The 15,547-nt window shown below is 42.5% G+C and overlaps 1 protein-coding gene across 4 annotated transcripts in view; it reads left to right on the top strand.

Moving 5' to 3' along the window:
• The window catches only part of lnx1 (ligand of numb-protein X 1), a 77,787-nt gene extending 62,327 nt beyond the window's left edge, over positions 1-15,460 (top strand). For all 4 annotated transcript variants that reach the window (XM_042320282.1, XM_042320274.1, XM_042320278.1 and 1 more), the window contains 3 exons: positions 2,587-2,845; positions 14,112-14,270; positions 14,503-15,460. In XM_042320282.1, the coding sequence (XP_042176216.1) occupies positions 2,587-2,845; positions 14,112-14,270; positions 14,503-14,638 (554 nt within the window). In that variant the 3' untranslated portion in view covers positions 14,639-15,460. The remainder of the gene's footprint in view (positions 1-2,586; positions 2,846-14,111; positions 14,271-14,502) is intronic.
• Positions 15,461-15,547: the final 87 nt, after the last annotated feature.

Below are 15,547 nucleotides of genomic sequence, written 5' to 3'. Positions count from 1 at the left end.
CCCGCTCTGCCTGCCTGCCTGCCTGCCTGCCTGCCTGCCTGTCTGTCTGTCTGTCTGTCTGAACACACATTCCCCTACATCTGTGTGTGTGTGTGACTAGCTAGGTTTCCATCCAATTGGTGACAGATTTTCATGCGAATATTCTAAAATCTGCATAAAGAAAATATGTGCATTTTCCTTGTTGCCGTTAGAAAGTGCGTGATGACGTTGCGCACACAAAATGTACTTTTTTCCACTTAAGTGTTCATGTACCAAATAAAAATCGATGTGTTTCCATCGCGTTTTAAACTCTACAAAAACTGTTGCGTTAAATAGCAACTGTGCCTACTCCGGTCTTGGCACGTGTGCTCTAGCAGATACAGTGTGGGTAGGCTAGTCTACATGAGGACATTGTTATTGATAAGAGCCAGAGTATTTTTACTTGTCAAGCGGTGGTCAAGCATTGATCATCATGACACCAGAATAAGACCAAAGGTGTTTCTTGAAAAGCAGCATCAAAAATCATCACACAGTGCACTTTCACCCTCATGTTTTTATTTAGCCAGGCTAGTCAATTTAGAACACATTCTTATTTACAACGATGGACTGGCATGATGAATAAGGCCTCCTGTCGGGACGGGGGCTTATAAAAACAAACCAACAAAAAAGACGATGTAAGACTAAACAGACAACACAGACAGAAAACACTGGCAACAGCACAAACACAACAGCAAACAGACAATGGATGAGTGTGTGTGAGTGCAGACAAACTGAAATCAAACTGCTGCCACTTGAATAGGGCACAGTGTCATCCACATACAAATGTATATCAGCTGTCTCAGTATGTCTCCCAATGTTGGTGATATAGTTAATAAACAACAGGGGATCTAAAACGTATCCTTGCAGGACACCCGAGCACAACTCTACTGTGTCCGACTTACATCTGACTTAACACGCTGGGTTCGATTTGACAGGTAGTGCACAAACCACTCCAGAGCATGACCAGTAAACCCAACACACTTCTATCTCTGCACCAAGACGGTATGGTCCACAGTGTCAAACGCCTTTGACAAGTCTATGAATACAGATACACAATGCAGCTTCCTATCCAGGGTACATTGAACATCATTCAAAACCTTCAAAGCTGTAAAGTTCATCATAACTTGTTTCATCTGTAGCCTGATAAACTGCATGGTTTCCCCTAGTCGCAGTGGGAGGAGCACACACTAGGTGTCATGGCCATACTCATATTCGTAATTGTATACATAAATTAACAGTTGATAGTTGGATCGGGTGATACTTGTGATTGGAAAAAACATAAATGTTTTAATATGCCTAAGTAGATGTTGGAAAAATGCCTCCATGCACCTTTATAGATCAAACAAGCTGCATATTAGGAGCCGCAGAGTGTCTGTGTGTCCTCAATTTGCAGCGGGCAGACAAGTTTGCTATCTGTCAGAATGCACGTCAGGCATTTCACATTTTTTTCCCTACCCTCGCCCCGCTTGTTAGATATTATGCACATTGATAGCAAACATCCTTGCCATTTGATTTATCATAGTAGCAGGCTACCAGGAGGCAGCAGCAGTCTGAATGATCACACGCCGAAACAGAGAAATGAAAGTGATCGGGTGAAATTATGTGGAGTGGACATAGAAACTCTATCCAATCAGAGCAGCGGATTCAACGGAGAGACCGCCCTTCTCTTTACAGACAGGAAAACTAGCCACTTGAGTTACTTAGAAAACGCAGCGCCTCACTTGACTGACTGACATGAGAAAGATGCTTAGGTGCTGGCACCCTTATTACAAAAAATACTCTGATCATAATCTTATCCAGAAAATTGCCCATATCCGTTACGATACTCGTTTTGTCCGACTACTCGGTACAGCTCTACCACACACCATATCATCGTGTGACTCCAAGTTCACTTCGATATGATGGTTATGATATAATTATTTGCGATTCCACCAACCATTCACAGATAATTCATTTTACAGACACCTGTCGCCATCCATCAAATTGTACTGAAATGGCCTGTTTCCATCTCAGCTGTCGTGATTTTTCTTGTACAGTATGACTTTACTCGCATAGAAACTGTGGATGGAAAGGTGGTTTATGTGTGAGGAGAGTGAGGAAGTGTGCATGACATTCAGTGTGGTTATTACATGACCTTTATCAAAGGCCTGATTTTGAGTGTATTGCCATGCATATCAGTTATGTGAATATGCTTGTGTATACAGCCGTCGACATAAGAATTATCCCAATTTCAACTGAGTGTATCTACATAGTGCATCCTAATCAAAGGAGTGGATGTTGTCCTTTGAGTAAGCCTCCTCTCCAGATGGTAGCTGGCTGTGCAGTGCTGTACTGTCCAAGCCCACCTTGATCATCAGGGAGGTATTTCATGTGCAGGTGGCTCTTTGTTCCCACTGCTTTGTGTTCCTGCGGGAGGTGATGGAATATTCAAATAGGCAGTCGAGACAAGTCCTTGTCGCTGGGAATTTTTGCTTTTGAAAGATGTCAGAATGGATAGTAGTCAGGGCAACACTGTGCTGAGTGGCTGTTCTGAGTGGTACTGTGTTCTGTCCTCCCATCTCTATGCAGGTGACATCCTGCTGAATGTGAACGGGCTGGACCTGACAGGTGTGACGCGGGGTGAGGCTGTGGCCAACCTGAAGAACACCACCTCCCCTGTGGTGCTCAAGGTCCTGGAGATGAGGCCTCCAGAGGAAATCCAGCCAGAGTGCCCCTCGCCCCCCTACCTCTCACCCTCGCCCACTGACAGCACCAAGCAGAGCCTCGCCACGCTGCCACACACCGATGACTACTCCCCATTGTGGGTGTCATGGCTGCAGTTGCCCAGGTGAGTGGCAGTACCCCACCAGGTAGCCTTCTCTTATCTCATTCTCTCTCTCCTCCCTTCTCTGAAGAATGCTAATTATACACATTACACTCCAAGGTTTAGAACTCAGTCTGAACACGGTGGTACTGTTGCCCAGACACCAATAGCCACTTGTTTGGCATATTTTGTAGCCTTGTTTGACAGACCAACATACAGTGCCTTCAGAAAGTTTTCGTACCCCTTGACTTATTCCACAGTGTGTTGTGTTACAGCCTGAATAAAACATTTATTCGATTTCTCACCCATCTACACACAAGACCCCATGATGAAAAAAACAGTGTTTATTAATCCAAAGGTGTCGGTAAGAGAATGGTCGTGGACAGGCAAGAAGGTCCAAACCAGATCAGAGTCCAGGAGGTACAGAGTGGCAGACAGGCTCGTGGTCAAGGCAGGCAGAATGGTCAGGCAGGCGGGTACAAAGTCCAGAAACAGGCAAGGATCAAAACCCGGAGGACTAGAAAAAGGAGAATGCAAAAAGCAGGACAACGGGAAAAATGCTGGTTGAATTGGAAACATACAAGACGAACTGGCACAGAGAGTAAGGAAACACAGGGATAAATACACTGGGGAAAATAAGTGACACCTGGAGGGGGTGGAGACAATAATGAGGACCGGTGAAACAGATCAGGGTGTGACAGATAGCCAAGGCCCTGACAATAAAATAGGTGATGAGTGTTGTGTATTTTGACATTGAGAAAGCTTACGATACCATGTGGAGGGTAGGGTTGTTCATCAAGTTGAGTGCGTTGGGGGATGTCTGTTCGATCGAGTCATACAGGTGAGGGTGGGGGTCTGAATTGTCAATGGGGCTGTGGACAATGGTACTCCTCAGGGAAGTGTGGTTAGTCCGGTGTTGTTCACCCTGATGATATGGCATATTTAAGGAGGTGGGACAGGGAGTGGCCTTGTGTACCGATGATGGGGCTATATGGAAGAGAGTTGGGAATGTGAAATATTTGATAAGGAAGATGCAAGAAGCTATGGGAGTTGTGGAAGATTGGTCTCTAACATGGGGGTTTAGGATGTCTGTGTCCAAGTTGTGCTTTATGGTGTATTCTAAGAGGAAGGATAAAGATGTTAGGCTGCAAATATACATATGTAGGTAGGGTGTCTGCGTTTAAGTACTTAGGTATGTGGTTTGATGAGGCTTATGTAGAAGAGACGTGTTGAGCATAATGAAGTGAAGTGTAGAATGGTGCTGAACCTCATGAGGGCAGTGGCAGGATATGATTGGGGGTCGGATAGACAAACACTGTTGTATGTACCACGCATTGATCAGGTCATTTTTGGATTATGGGTTCTTTGTATATAGATCGGCAGCCAAAACGGTACTACGGCGCCTGGAAAGGATACAGTCAAGGGCCCTGAGTTAGTGTGTGGGTGCTTTCAGGATGACACCTGTTGAGGCATTGCAGGTGGATAGTGGGGAACTGCCACTGAGGATAAGGCGGGACAAACTTGATTTAGCATACTGGGAGAGGTTGAAAGGGAGTTCAGAAGGATATTCTGCAGTCACGGGAATGCTGGGTGCGAGGATAAGCAGATGATGTACAGGTGGACAAATCGGGAAGAAGGTGAAGAATAGAATATGAATATGGACAGGAGGAGAGCGAGATAGGGCTGACAATTGTGTTGAGGAACGTTCCTCCGTGGCTGTTTCCGAAACCAAGCGTAGATGTGGACATGATTGAGGGCAGGAGAGAATGGGGTGTGGATGTGAGACGGTGTGTGGAGAGATATATAGAATCAGTTGTATTTGTTTCTAAGGATATATACAGATGGTTCAAAGGAGCCAATCAGTGGTAGGGGTGTATATCAGTGCCATTTCAGATGAGGGAGGACACTTTTTTCCATGAGAATGGCCTTATTTCTATTACAGCATGTTGGATGACTGTCATTCATATCCCATTCACCCAGTTAAATGTAACAGCGATGGGTTTAGGCTACTACATGATACTCAAATGTTCCCTATACCCATCATGAGGTTGCTACAACCTAGTCCATGAATGAACGTTTACAACGTAGGTGCACACAGGTCGAGAGACACAACAGTTGCAAACAAGAGTATCTATTGGACAAGTTCAGTTATGTTTATCCCTGTTTAAGACCATTTTTTTCAACAGAATCGTGCAGTGAGTACACCCCTGATCACGTGTAAACACAGTTCATTTTCATAGCAGCCATGTTGTATTCCTTCTCGCATCTACATTATATGCTCTCCTCCTTTCACCTCTTCCAGTTGCTTGTGGACTGCAATGCCCAAGATATCAGCTGTATGTGACCATGCGAAGAAACCTTTCCAAGCCAAACTGCTACACACAGCCTACATACTGTAGTTGTCACCATATTACCTAAATCAGGGTTGGGGAGAAACGGATTACATGTCATCCGTTACATCTAAGGGATTACAAAAAAAATTAACTGTAATCCGTTACAAGCTAAAATATTGTTATCAGATTAGATACTTTTGAAAAATTAGATGAGTACTTCAAGGATTACTTTTAAATTAAGAAATGCGAGCTAAGTCTTTGACACTTCTATTTCTCAATGACATTCAAATCGGCATTGAAAAAAGGCGCACATCTAAATTTGTTCAACGTGAGTGAGTCTGACCATAAATCAGAGACCGCTTTAATGACACAATGAATGTGTTTGATGGATCTCGGGAAATGAGCAGGAATAGGCTTTTGTAGCCTACAGTCCAAGCTATGTCTAGCAATGGTGTGACTGCTGTCAGCACAAGACTATCCAACTTGAATAAACGCTTAGAGGTAAGGATGACACCGATGGTGTAGTCTACGGCAATACGGATATCCCTTATTATTGATATCTACATAGCGCATTGATGTGAATCTCACATTTAGCTATTTGCGCCTTTCAGATTGTGGTTATTATGGATAGCTGTCCACAAATCTAAATTTGTATTTGAACCCAATAAGGGTTGAATTCAATAAGTTAAAGCTGCCTATCAATCATTGTTTTTGAAACCAGTGGACAGCTAGTGAAAAATGTGCTCTTGCAACAGCTGCATAGTGCAGATCCCAGCCTATTGAATAAAAGTGAGCCTTTTATTGCTCAATCTAATCCACATAGATTAAAAAACATAATCCATAGGCCTAATAGACATGCTCAAACACACACTTTTGATAGACTTAAAAGGGGCAATCTGTAGTTGCTACATCCATTTTCAGATGTATATATTGCTGTGTCTGTGACTATCATTAAATGTGAAGACTGTTATTTTATCAAATCAATGTGTAATTATTATTACGTGATTAAACTAATCATGTAAACTATAATTAACTGGGAAGTTAGGGCACCACGGGAAAATGTCTAGAGTCTATTTCCCAAATCGACTCTTCAGATATTTTCATATCTTCTCGAGTACAGTCTTGTATTAATGTATTATTACCTCATCTGTTCTCATTACTGAACATCACAAACCCTTGGATATCTGCACAAATCCTAGCCTAAATCATGAATCAGCGATATACAAATTGGCTTAATTATTTATCCAATTGAGCACGTCTGGGACCTGTTGGATCAGAGGGTGAGGGCTAAGGCCATTCCCCCCAGAAATGTCCGGGAACTTGCAGGTGCCTTGGTGGAAGAGTGGGGTAACATCTGGCAAATCTGGTGCAGTCCATGAGGAGGAGATGCACTGCAGTACTTAATGCAGCTGGTGGCCACACCAGATACTGACTGTTACTTTTGATTTTAACCCCCCCCCCTTTGTTCATGGACACATTATTCAATTTCTGTTAGTCACATGTCTGTGGAACTTGATCAGTTTATGTCTCAGTTGTTGAATATTATGTTCATACAAATATTTAAGCATGTTAAGTTTGTTGAAAATAAAGGCAGTTGACAGTGAGGATGTTTCTTTTTTGCTGAGATATATATATATATATATGTGTGTGTGTGTGTATATATATCCATTGATTCTTGAGTATAACTTATAAATAAATGCCTCATGAGCTTAGTTGAACTGTCACACTCCATGAGAACCCAAAATATGAGCTTGTCTTTCACCAATGTTTGTAAACACTGTAAATGTAAACAAACACTGTACAGCTTCATAACATGGTTAAAACAATAATGTTGATATCATGGATGGTCAGTCCTTGCATCCATAGCTCTGTCTATTAATCTGAGAGTGGTTACATTTCTCCAGGCCCATCCCTCATATTTTTACCAAAACAGAGGCTGGGCAACCATTTTGTTATTGTTTCATCTGTGGATTTGCCCTTTAAACAGCTGCATATTATCAAGCTATCAAAGTGTCACCAACAATAAGGTAAACAATAGGCCTATAGCAAATAGCACTTTTCAGTAGTGCTCAAAGCATGCCATTCCACGAGCGCAGCATTTATTTTTCAACTCGAATCAATGAGCCCAATCAGTCCTCCATGACAACAAAATCATAAACAGAGTAGGGCTGGCTAATAAGTCCTTAGTTTTGGGATCATGCTCAGGTAAAACAATTTGTCAAATCTATACTTCCATATTTCCAAGTCCTATTCTTGAAGATCAAAGGGTATAAAATGTATTGGTAGTCTTTGGTTTTTAATGTAAAGATATAATTGAATCATATTATTATATGTAGTAGAAAGCGATGTGTTAGAAGAAGCCTACATAACCAACCCATAAAGTAAAATTTAACATGTATGTTTAACATGTAGCTATGTAAACTTTAACATTGATTTATCCTGCAATAGATGTAATTTAATTGGTAACATACATTTGTCTTCTTCTAATGCCTCTTAAAGGGAAAGTAATCTAAAAGTAACTGAATAATCAGATTACATTACGGAGTTTGGGTAATCCAAAAGTTACATTACTGATTACAATTTGACAGGTAACTAGTAACTAACAGATTACATTTAGAAAGTAACCTACCCAACCGTGCCTAAATTAATGTAATTGTCAGCAAAGCTAATAGAGCTAACACGTTAGTAATCCCGCTACAATCATGCAGTAACGTTAGTGTACAGTCAGTAAGCAGTTACACTGGCGGGCCCCGGTGGCAATAAATTAGCAAAACCAAAAGCTTACCTTGACTTGGAATAGTTCCATTGTTGTGTTGGATAGTCATAACCAGCTAGCTAACATAGCAGGGTGTTTTAGTAGGATAAACTAGATACTTATCAAATGCAGCTAAGTCTCAATTTCTCTCTTGCTTCTCCTTCATTTAGGAAGAAATTAATTTGTTCAAAACTGTTAAACTATTTTCTTTCTCTTTGAGTCTCACCCCATTTTATGCACTGCAGTGCTAGCTAGCTGTAGCTTATGCTTTCAGTACTAGATTAATTCTGTGATACTTTGATTGGGTGGACATGTCAGTTCATGCTGCAAGAGCTCTGATAGGTTTGAGGACCTCCTCCGGAAGTTGTCATAATTACTTTGTAGGTCTGTGAAATGTGGTGAGGACCATGAGCCTCCTAGGTTTTGTATTGAAGTCAATGTACCCAGAGGAGGACGGAAGCTCGATGTCCTCCGGGTTCACCATGGTGCTACCCTTCAGAGTGCTGTTGAGGCTACTGTAGACCTTCTTGGCAAAATAGTGTTTTGATCAGTTAGTTGGTGATGTGATTAAATTTAGTTGGTGATGTGATTATATTTAGTATAGTTTTATCTAGGATAACTTTTTAAATGTTTTAAAATTTAAAAATGTATGAAATTCACTGAGGAGGATGGTCCCTCCCCTTCCTACTCTGAGGACCTCCACTGGTGTATATCCCAGATTTAAATGTTAGATTATGTAAGCGGTTAAATGATTATATGTCAGTGTATGCAGCTGAGTTGATGGCCATGATTATAGGTTTGAGATGGGTGGAGGAGGTGAAACCACTCAGTGTTGATCTGCTGATTCGGCTGCAGTGTTGAGTAGTAGTGTTACGGCGGGCAGACCGGATAGGGGAGACTTGTTTGTGGAGATGATGGTGCTGTTAATGGGATTGGAGAGGATGGGAGTGGTGGTAAGTTTTTGCTGGGTTCAAGCCCATGTGGGTGTGGAGAGTAATGAGAACGCTGATGTGGTGGCTAAGAGTGCTGTGAGGAGAGAGGGGGTAGATATTCAGGTCACACTGGGATGTAGGAGAGAGGAAGTTGTGTGGAGTAAGACTACGGTTTAAGCACACAGTTTTGAATGCCACTTTGTGGATGATAGGGATACCTGAAACAGGTCTGTGTGATGAGTGTTTAGTGGAGGAAACAGTGGAGCATGTGTTTATATTTCTATTTGTATGACGTAGATAGGGAGAGTGTGTGAAAGGGTTAGAGAGGCTGGGCGGGGTTAGGGTTTAGATGGTGTAGTGGGAGGAGAGAAGTGGTGTCTAGGGCTATATTTTACTTTCTTAGAGGAACAGGGCTAATGAAGATAATTTGATGTAGGTAGGCCGTCACTGGCCTCACACTCCAGTACAGAAGATGGCGGTGTATGGACCTAAAAAGTAACTAATCAAATCCCAAAGGTGACGTGCACGTCAGAGCAGAAACTATACTATGAAGTCCAAGGAACTGTCTGTATACAGTGGGGGAAAAAAGTATTTAGTCAGCCACCAATTGTGCAAGTTATCCCACTTAAAAAGATGAGAGAGGCCTGTAATTTTCATCATAGGTACACTAACTATGACAGGCAACATGACGGGAAAAAAAATCCAGAAAATCACATTGTAGGATTTTTAATGAATTTATTTGCAAATTATGGTGGAAAATAAGTATTTGGTCACCTACAAACAAGCAAGATCTCTGGCTCTCACAGACCTGTAACTTCTTTAAGTGGCTCCTCTGTCCTCCACTCGTTACCTGTATTAATGGCACCTGTTTGAACTTGTTATCAGTATAAAAGACACCTGTCCACAACCTCAAACAGGCACACTCCAAACTCCACTATGGCCAAGACCAAAGAGCTGTCAAAAGACACCAGAAACAAAATTGTAGACCTGCACCAGGCTGGGAAAACTGAATCTGCAATAGGTACAGTGCCTTGCGGAAGTATTCGGCCCCCTTGAACTTTGCGACCTTTTGCCACATTTCAGGCTTCAAACATAAAGATATAAAACTGTATTTTTTTGTGAAGAATCCACAACAAGTGGGACACAATCATGAAGTGGAACGACATTTATTGGATATTTCAAACTTTTTTAACATATCAAAAACTGAAAAATGGGGCGTGCAAAATTATTCAGCCCCTTTACTTTCAGTGCGGATCTCTGAATGATCCAATGTTGACCTAAATGACTAATGATGATAAATACGATCCACCTGTGTGTAATCAAGTCTCCGTATAAATGCACCTGCACTGTGATAGTCTCAGAGGTCCGTTAAAAGCGCAGAGAGCATCATGAAGAACAAGGAACACACCAGGCAGGTCCGAGATACTGTTGTGAAGAAGTTTAAAGCCGGATTTGGATACAAAAAGATTTCCCAAGCTTTAAACACCCCAAGGAGCACTGTGCAAGCGATAATATTGAAATGGAAGGTGTATCAGACCACTGCAAATCTACCAAGACCTGGCCGTCCCTCTAAACTTTCAGCTCATACAAGGAGAAGACTGATCAGAGATGCAGCCAAGAGGCCCATGATCACTCTGGATGAACTGCAGAGATCTACAGCTGAGGTGGGAGACTCTGTCCATAGGACAACAATCAGTCGTATATTGCACAAATCTGGCCTTTATGGAAGAGTGGCAAGAAGAAAGCCATTTCTTAAAGATATGCATAAAAAGTGTCGTTTAAAGTTTGCCACAAGCCACCTGGGAGACACACCAAACATGTGGAAGAAGGTGCTCTGGTCAGATGAAACCAAAATTGAACTTTTTGGCAACAATGCAAAACGTTATGTTTGGCGTAAAAGCAACACAGCTCATCACCCTGAACACACCATCCCCACTGTCAAACATGGTGGTGGCAGCATCATGGTTTGGGCCATCATGGATTGTTGTGGGAAGATGGATGGGACAGAGTCTGGAAGAAAACCTCAGCTGTAGCAAAATCTACAATGGCAGTTCATCCAGAGTTGATCATGGGCCGAGAATCTTGGCTGCATCTCTGATCAGTCTTCTCCTTGTATGAGCTGAGAAAGTTTAGAGGGACGGCCAGGTCTTGAGTAGATTTGCAGTGGTCTGATACACCTTCCATTTCAATATTATCGCTTGCAGCAGTGCTCCTTGGGGTGTTTAAAGCTTAAGGGGGAAATAATTTTGTATCCAATTTTTCCAGTTTTGATTTGTTTAAAAAAGTTTGAAATTCAATAAAGTGTTCTTGTTGATTCTTCACAAAAAACACAGTTTATATCTTTTGTTCTTCATGATGTGGCACTGCGCAAAGTTTAACGGACCTCTGAGACTATCACAGTGCACTGTGCAGCTTGGTTTGAAGAAATACGGAGACTTGATTACAACAGGTGGATCAAGACCACTGATTTATCATCATTAGTCATTTAGGTCAACATTGATCAGAACAGAGATCCCAGCACACGGGGGAAAGACCTACAAAGCTGGGCTAACAAATACCATTTTGCACGCCCCACTTTTTCAGTTTTTGATATGTCCAAAAAAGTTTGAAATATCCAATAAATTTGGATGATCCACTTCATGATTGTGGAAAATTGTATGTCAGATTCTTCACAAATAAATACAGTTTTATATCTTTATGTTTGAAGCCTGAAATGTGGCAAAAGGTCGCAAAGTTCAAGGGGAATCGTGAGAATGAAAACCTCCTTCCATCAGCAAGGCACTGAAGTACGTGGCTCTTGCAGATTCAGTCCCAAACCAGCCTGGTGCAGGTCTACAATTTTGTTTCTGGTGTCTTTTGCCAGTCTCTTTGGTCTTGGCCATAGAAAATCTTTGGAGTGTGCCTGTTTGAGGTTGTGGACAGGTGTCTTTTATCACTGCTCTAACAAGTCTCAAAAGGTGCCATTAATACAGTAACAGTGTGGAAACAGAGGAGCCACTTAAAGAAAACGTTTACAGGTCTGTCATTGAGCCAGATATCTTGCTTGTTTTATTGACCAAATACTTATTTTCACCATAATTTGCAAATAAATTCATTAAAAATCATACAATGTGATTTTCTGGATTGTTTTTCTAATTTTGTCTGTCATAGTTGAAGTGTACCTATGATGAAAATTACAGGCCTCTCTCATCTTTTTAAGTGGGAGAACTTGCACAATTGGTGGCTGACTAAATACTTTTTTGCCCCACTGTATCTCTGAGATAGAATTGTGAAGAGGCATCGATTTGGGGAAGGGTATAACACAATTGATATAGTGTTGAAAGTTACCACGAGCACAGTGGTCTCTGTCATTGGGTATTAGAAAAACAAGGAACTACACACTCTGTCTAGAGCTGGTCACCCGGCCAAACTGAGCAACCGGACAAGAAGGACCTTGGTCGGGGAGGTGACCAAGAACCCAGTGACCATTGACAGAACTACAGAGTTCCTTGGCCACGATGGGAGAATCTGATAGAAGATCAACAGTCTCTACAGCACTTCACCAATCTGGGCTTTATGGGAGAGTGGCCAGACAAAAGCCACTCCTGAGAAAAAGGCATGACTGCACACCTCAAGTTTGCAAAAAGGGACGTGAAAGACTCAGTGCATAAGGCTGTGGTCTGATGAGACAAAAATGTCATGCTTTGGCCTGAATGCAAAGCTCTATGTCTGGAGAAAACCAGGCACAGCTCATCACCCGTCTAACACCATCCCTACTGTGAAGCATGGTGGTGGCAGCATCATGCTATGGGGATGCTTTTCAGCAACAGGGACTGGTAAGGATAGAGGGAACAATAAATGGAGCCAAATACAGGCAAATCCTTGATGAGAACCTGCTTCAGAGTGCAAACGATCTTAGACTGGGGTGAAGATTTACATTCCAACAGGACAATGACCCCAAGCATACAGCCAAAGCAACACTGGAATGGCTTCAAAACAAGAATGTGAAAGTCCTCGAGTTGCCTAGCCAAAGCCCAGACTTGAATCCCATTGAGCATTTGTGGAAAGACTTGAAGATTGCTGTTCACTGCCAATCCCCATCGAATTTAAGAGCTTGAGAAAATCTGCAGGGAAGAATTGGGGAAAATCCCTAAATCCAGATGTGCAAAGTTGATACAGGACAACTCAAAGCTGTAATCAATGCCAGTGGTGCTTCTACAATGTATTGACCCAGGGGTGTGAGTACTTAAGTAAATTACATATTTATGTATTCAATTTGAAATCAATTTGCACCAAAAATATCTAAAAACATGTTTTCGCTTTGATTATGGGGTATTGTGTGTAGATGGGTGAGAAAATATTTTACTCATTTTGAATTCGGGCTGTAACAACAAAATGTGGATTAAGTCAAGGGGTATGAATACTTTCTGAAGGCACTGTACTTGATGAGCTTATCAACATGGCTTGTTATTTGAGTGAGGGCCTCAATGAAAAGCACATGCCAACAACTAAGAGAGGGTACAGAGATCTCAGGATGTACAGGCTACATTACAAGGCCGATATGGAAGAGAAGGGGAGATGGAGGTTGATGACAGAATGATGAAGACACTACTGTATACATCAGGCCTTATCTTCATGGCCTTCACTGTCTCTTGCTCATCCTCACATCCCAGTCTCAGACATTGGTAACTGACACTCTCATCCTGTCTCCCCCTCCCTCCCTTTCTTTCTCCTCATGCTCTTTTAAGCAGCTTAGGGTATTAATAAACCCCTCCAATCACTCTCTTTTGGACAGAGGTCAGACTGGCAGAGTGAGGGGTATTCCCGTTTCTCATCAGATCTGCCACTGCTGGTATAAAAGTGCTCTTACTGTAAAAAAAATGTATAAAATACAGGAGTAGCTAAAACTCAATTTCTCCCCAACCAGCAAAATGTATAAGAAAAGGGAAAACTAACTAGTGAATCACCCTGGGAATTCAGTCCAGACGGGCAACGGTTCTAACAGGATTTAAATGCAATTTTCACTCACCCCTGGGCAGTGTGAGAGACTGATACTAAAATCGCTCCCTTCTCAGCGCTGTATTTTCACAGCTCTGCCTTACTTGTGGGGAAAAATCATTTCCCCATTCTCATTGGACGACAGCCAAGCAGTTGTTTTTTCTGACAGACTTCCACTGGACTCTGCAATCTCATTGCTGCATACAGTATGTGCACATAGTAATGGCTGGGCACACATTTGGATGCTGGCGGCAGTCTAGAGATTTCCTAAGCTCCGTTTTTGTCCTTTGCAGGCACCTGTACTGCTGCAAAGATATTGTGCTGCGCCGGAGCGCCTCTGGCAGCCTAGGCTTCAGCATCGTGGGGGGGCAGGAGGAGGTCAACTGCAATCAGTCCTTCTTCATCCGCTCCATCGTGGAGGGCACGCCAGCCTACAACGATGGCAGGATACGGTACGGACTACTAAACCTAGAACACACACTGGCCAAATAACCTATATAACTGGCTAATGCATGTCTGCTGATTCTTCTATTTGTCTGTGACTAATTATATGCAGTATTGGTCTAATCATTACAGTAGTCTTGTATTTACACACAAGTGTTGCTCTATGGGTCTGCTGTACTAGACGGAGTCCATCTCTGCATGAACCCCTCTTCCTCTCTCTCGCTCTGTGTGTGTGTGTAGGTGTGGGGACATTCTGCTGGAGGTGAACGGAAAGAGTACGTGGGGGATGACCCACACAGCCCTGGTGCGTCTACTGAAGGAGCTGCGGGGCAGAATCACCCTGACCATCGTATCCTGGCCAGGCAGCCTGCTGTAGCCCTGCTGCAGTCGCAGAGCCATGGGGAGGGGCCAACACTGACCAAGAATGTGGGAGGAGCTTTAGACTGGCTTATAATGCTGACCCATACCTTATGGGATGGGCTTACACTAGTGATGTAGCTATGGAAGGCGGACCTTAGAACCCTGACTCCCGATGGACAGCTGAGACTTTGGGGAGTTCAGAGGGGGCCAATCAACCATGTGACAGAGGAGTTTGACCAAACCCCCCCCCCCCGAGACACTGAGCTGCGAGGATGTGGATCTGTGGCCCCACCCCTGGTGGGTGGGTGGATGGGGAAACATTAGTTCTATGTTAGAGTATGCATTTAATTGGACTCGCATTTCTTTACTGTAACTGTTGGATGTGAAAAAAAAAATACTGATTCAAGTACCGTTTCTCTTTCTTTTCATGTTTGTTTGATGGCCTTTGAATATATTCTTCGTTATGTTTGTACTGACAGTGGCTTTAATGTTCATCTGTTGAGACTGAGGACACATTGCCAAGTAGTCGTCTGTGTTCAGATGTTTTCAGAAGCTGTTGCTAAATTATCAAATCACAGGCAAAAAAAGTAGAGTAAAAAATAAAGTAAAAATGTGTTCATAATCTGTCAAAAGTAATATTAAGGTAAAATTGTGGAGGCCTTACTGATTTTCCTACTTTTGAGAAGAAAAAAAACCAAACTGACTTGGTTTGTGTGTGTGTTTCCGTGGATGAGTCTGGTCTAGGACCATCGAACACAGTTCTGTCTCACGCGTCAGCCTACGTAGTATATCTGATGGTACCTTTGGTAAAATAATCAATAAAGTCATTTGAAAAGGACACTTGTCAGAGCTTCGGCAAGGGTTGGGGTTCACGTGAAATGACCTGGGATAAGATATTTAACACAGCTCACTCAAATTTGAACAA

This window comes from Oncorhynchus tshawytscha, linkage group LG01 (genome assembly GCF_018296145.1).
Source record: "Oncorhynchus tshawytscha isolate Ot180627B linkage group LG01, Otsh_v2.0, whole genome shotgun sequence".
Taxonomy (NCBI): domain Eukaryota; kingdom Metazoa; phylum Chordata; class Actinopteri; order Salmoniformes; family Salmonidae; genus Oncorhynchus; species Oncorhynchus tshawytscha.
Note: the sequence above shows the minus strand (reverse complement) of the source record. Positions and strands in the feature narration are given on the sequence as shown.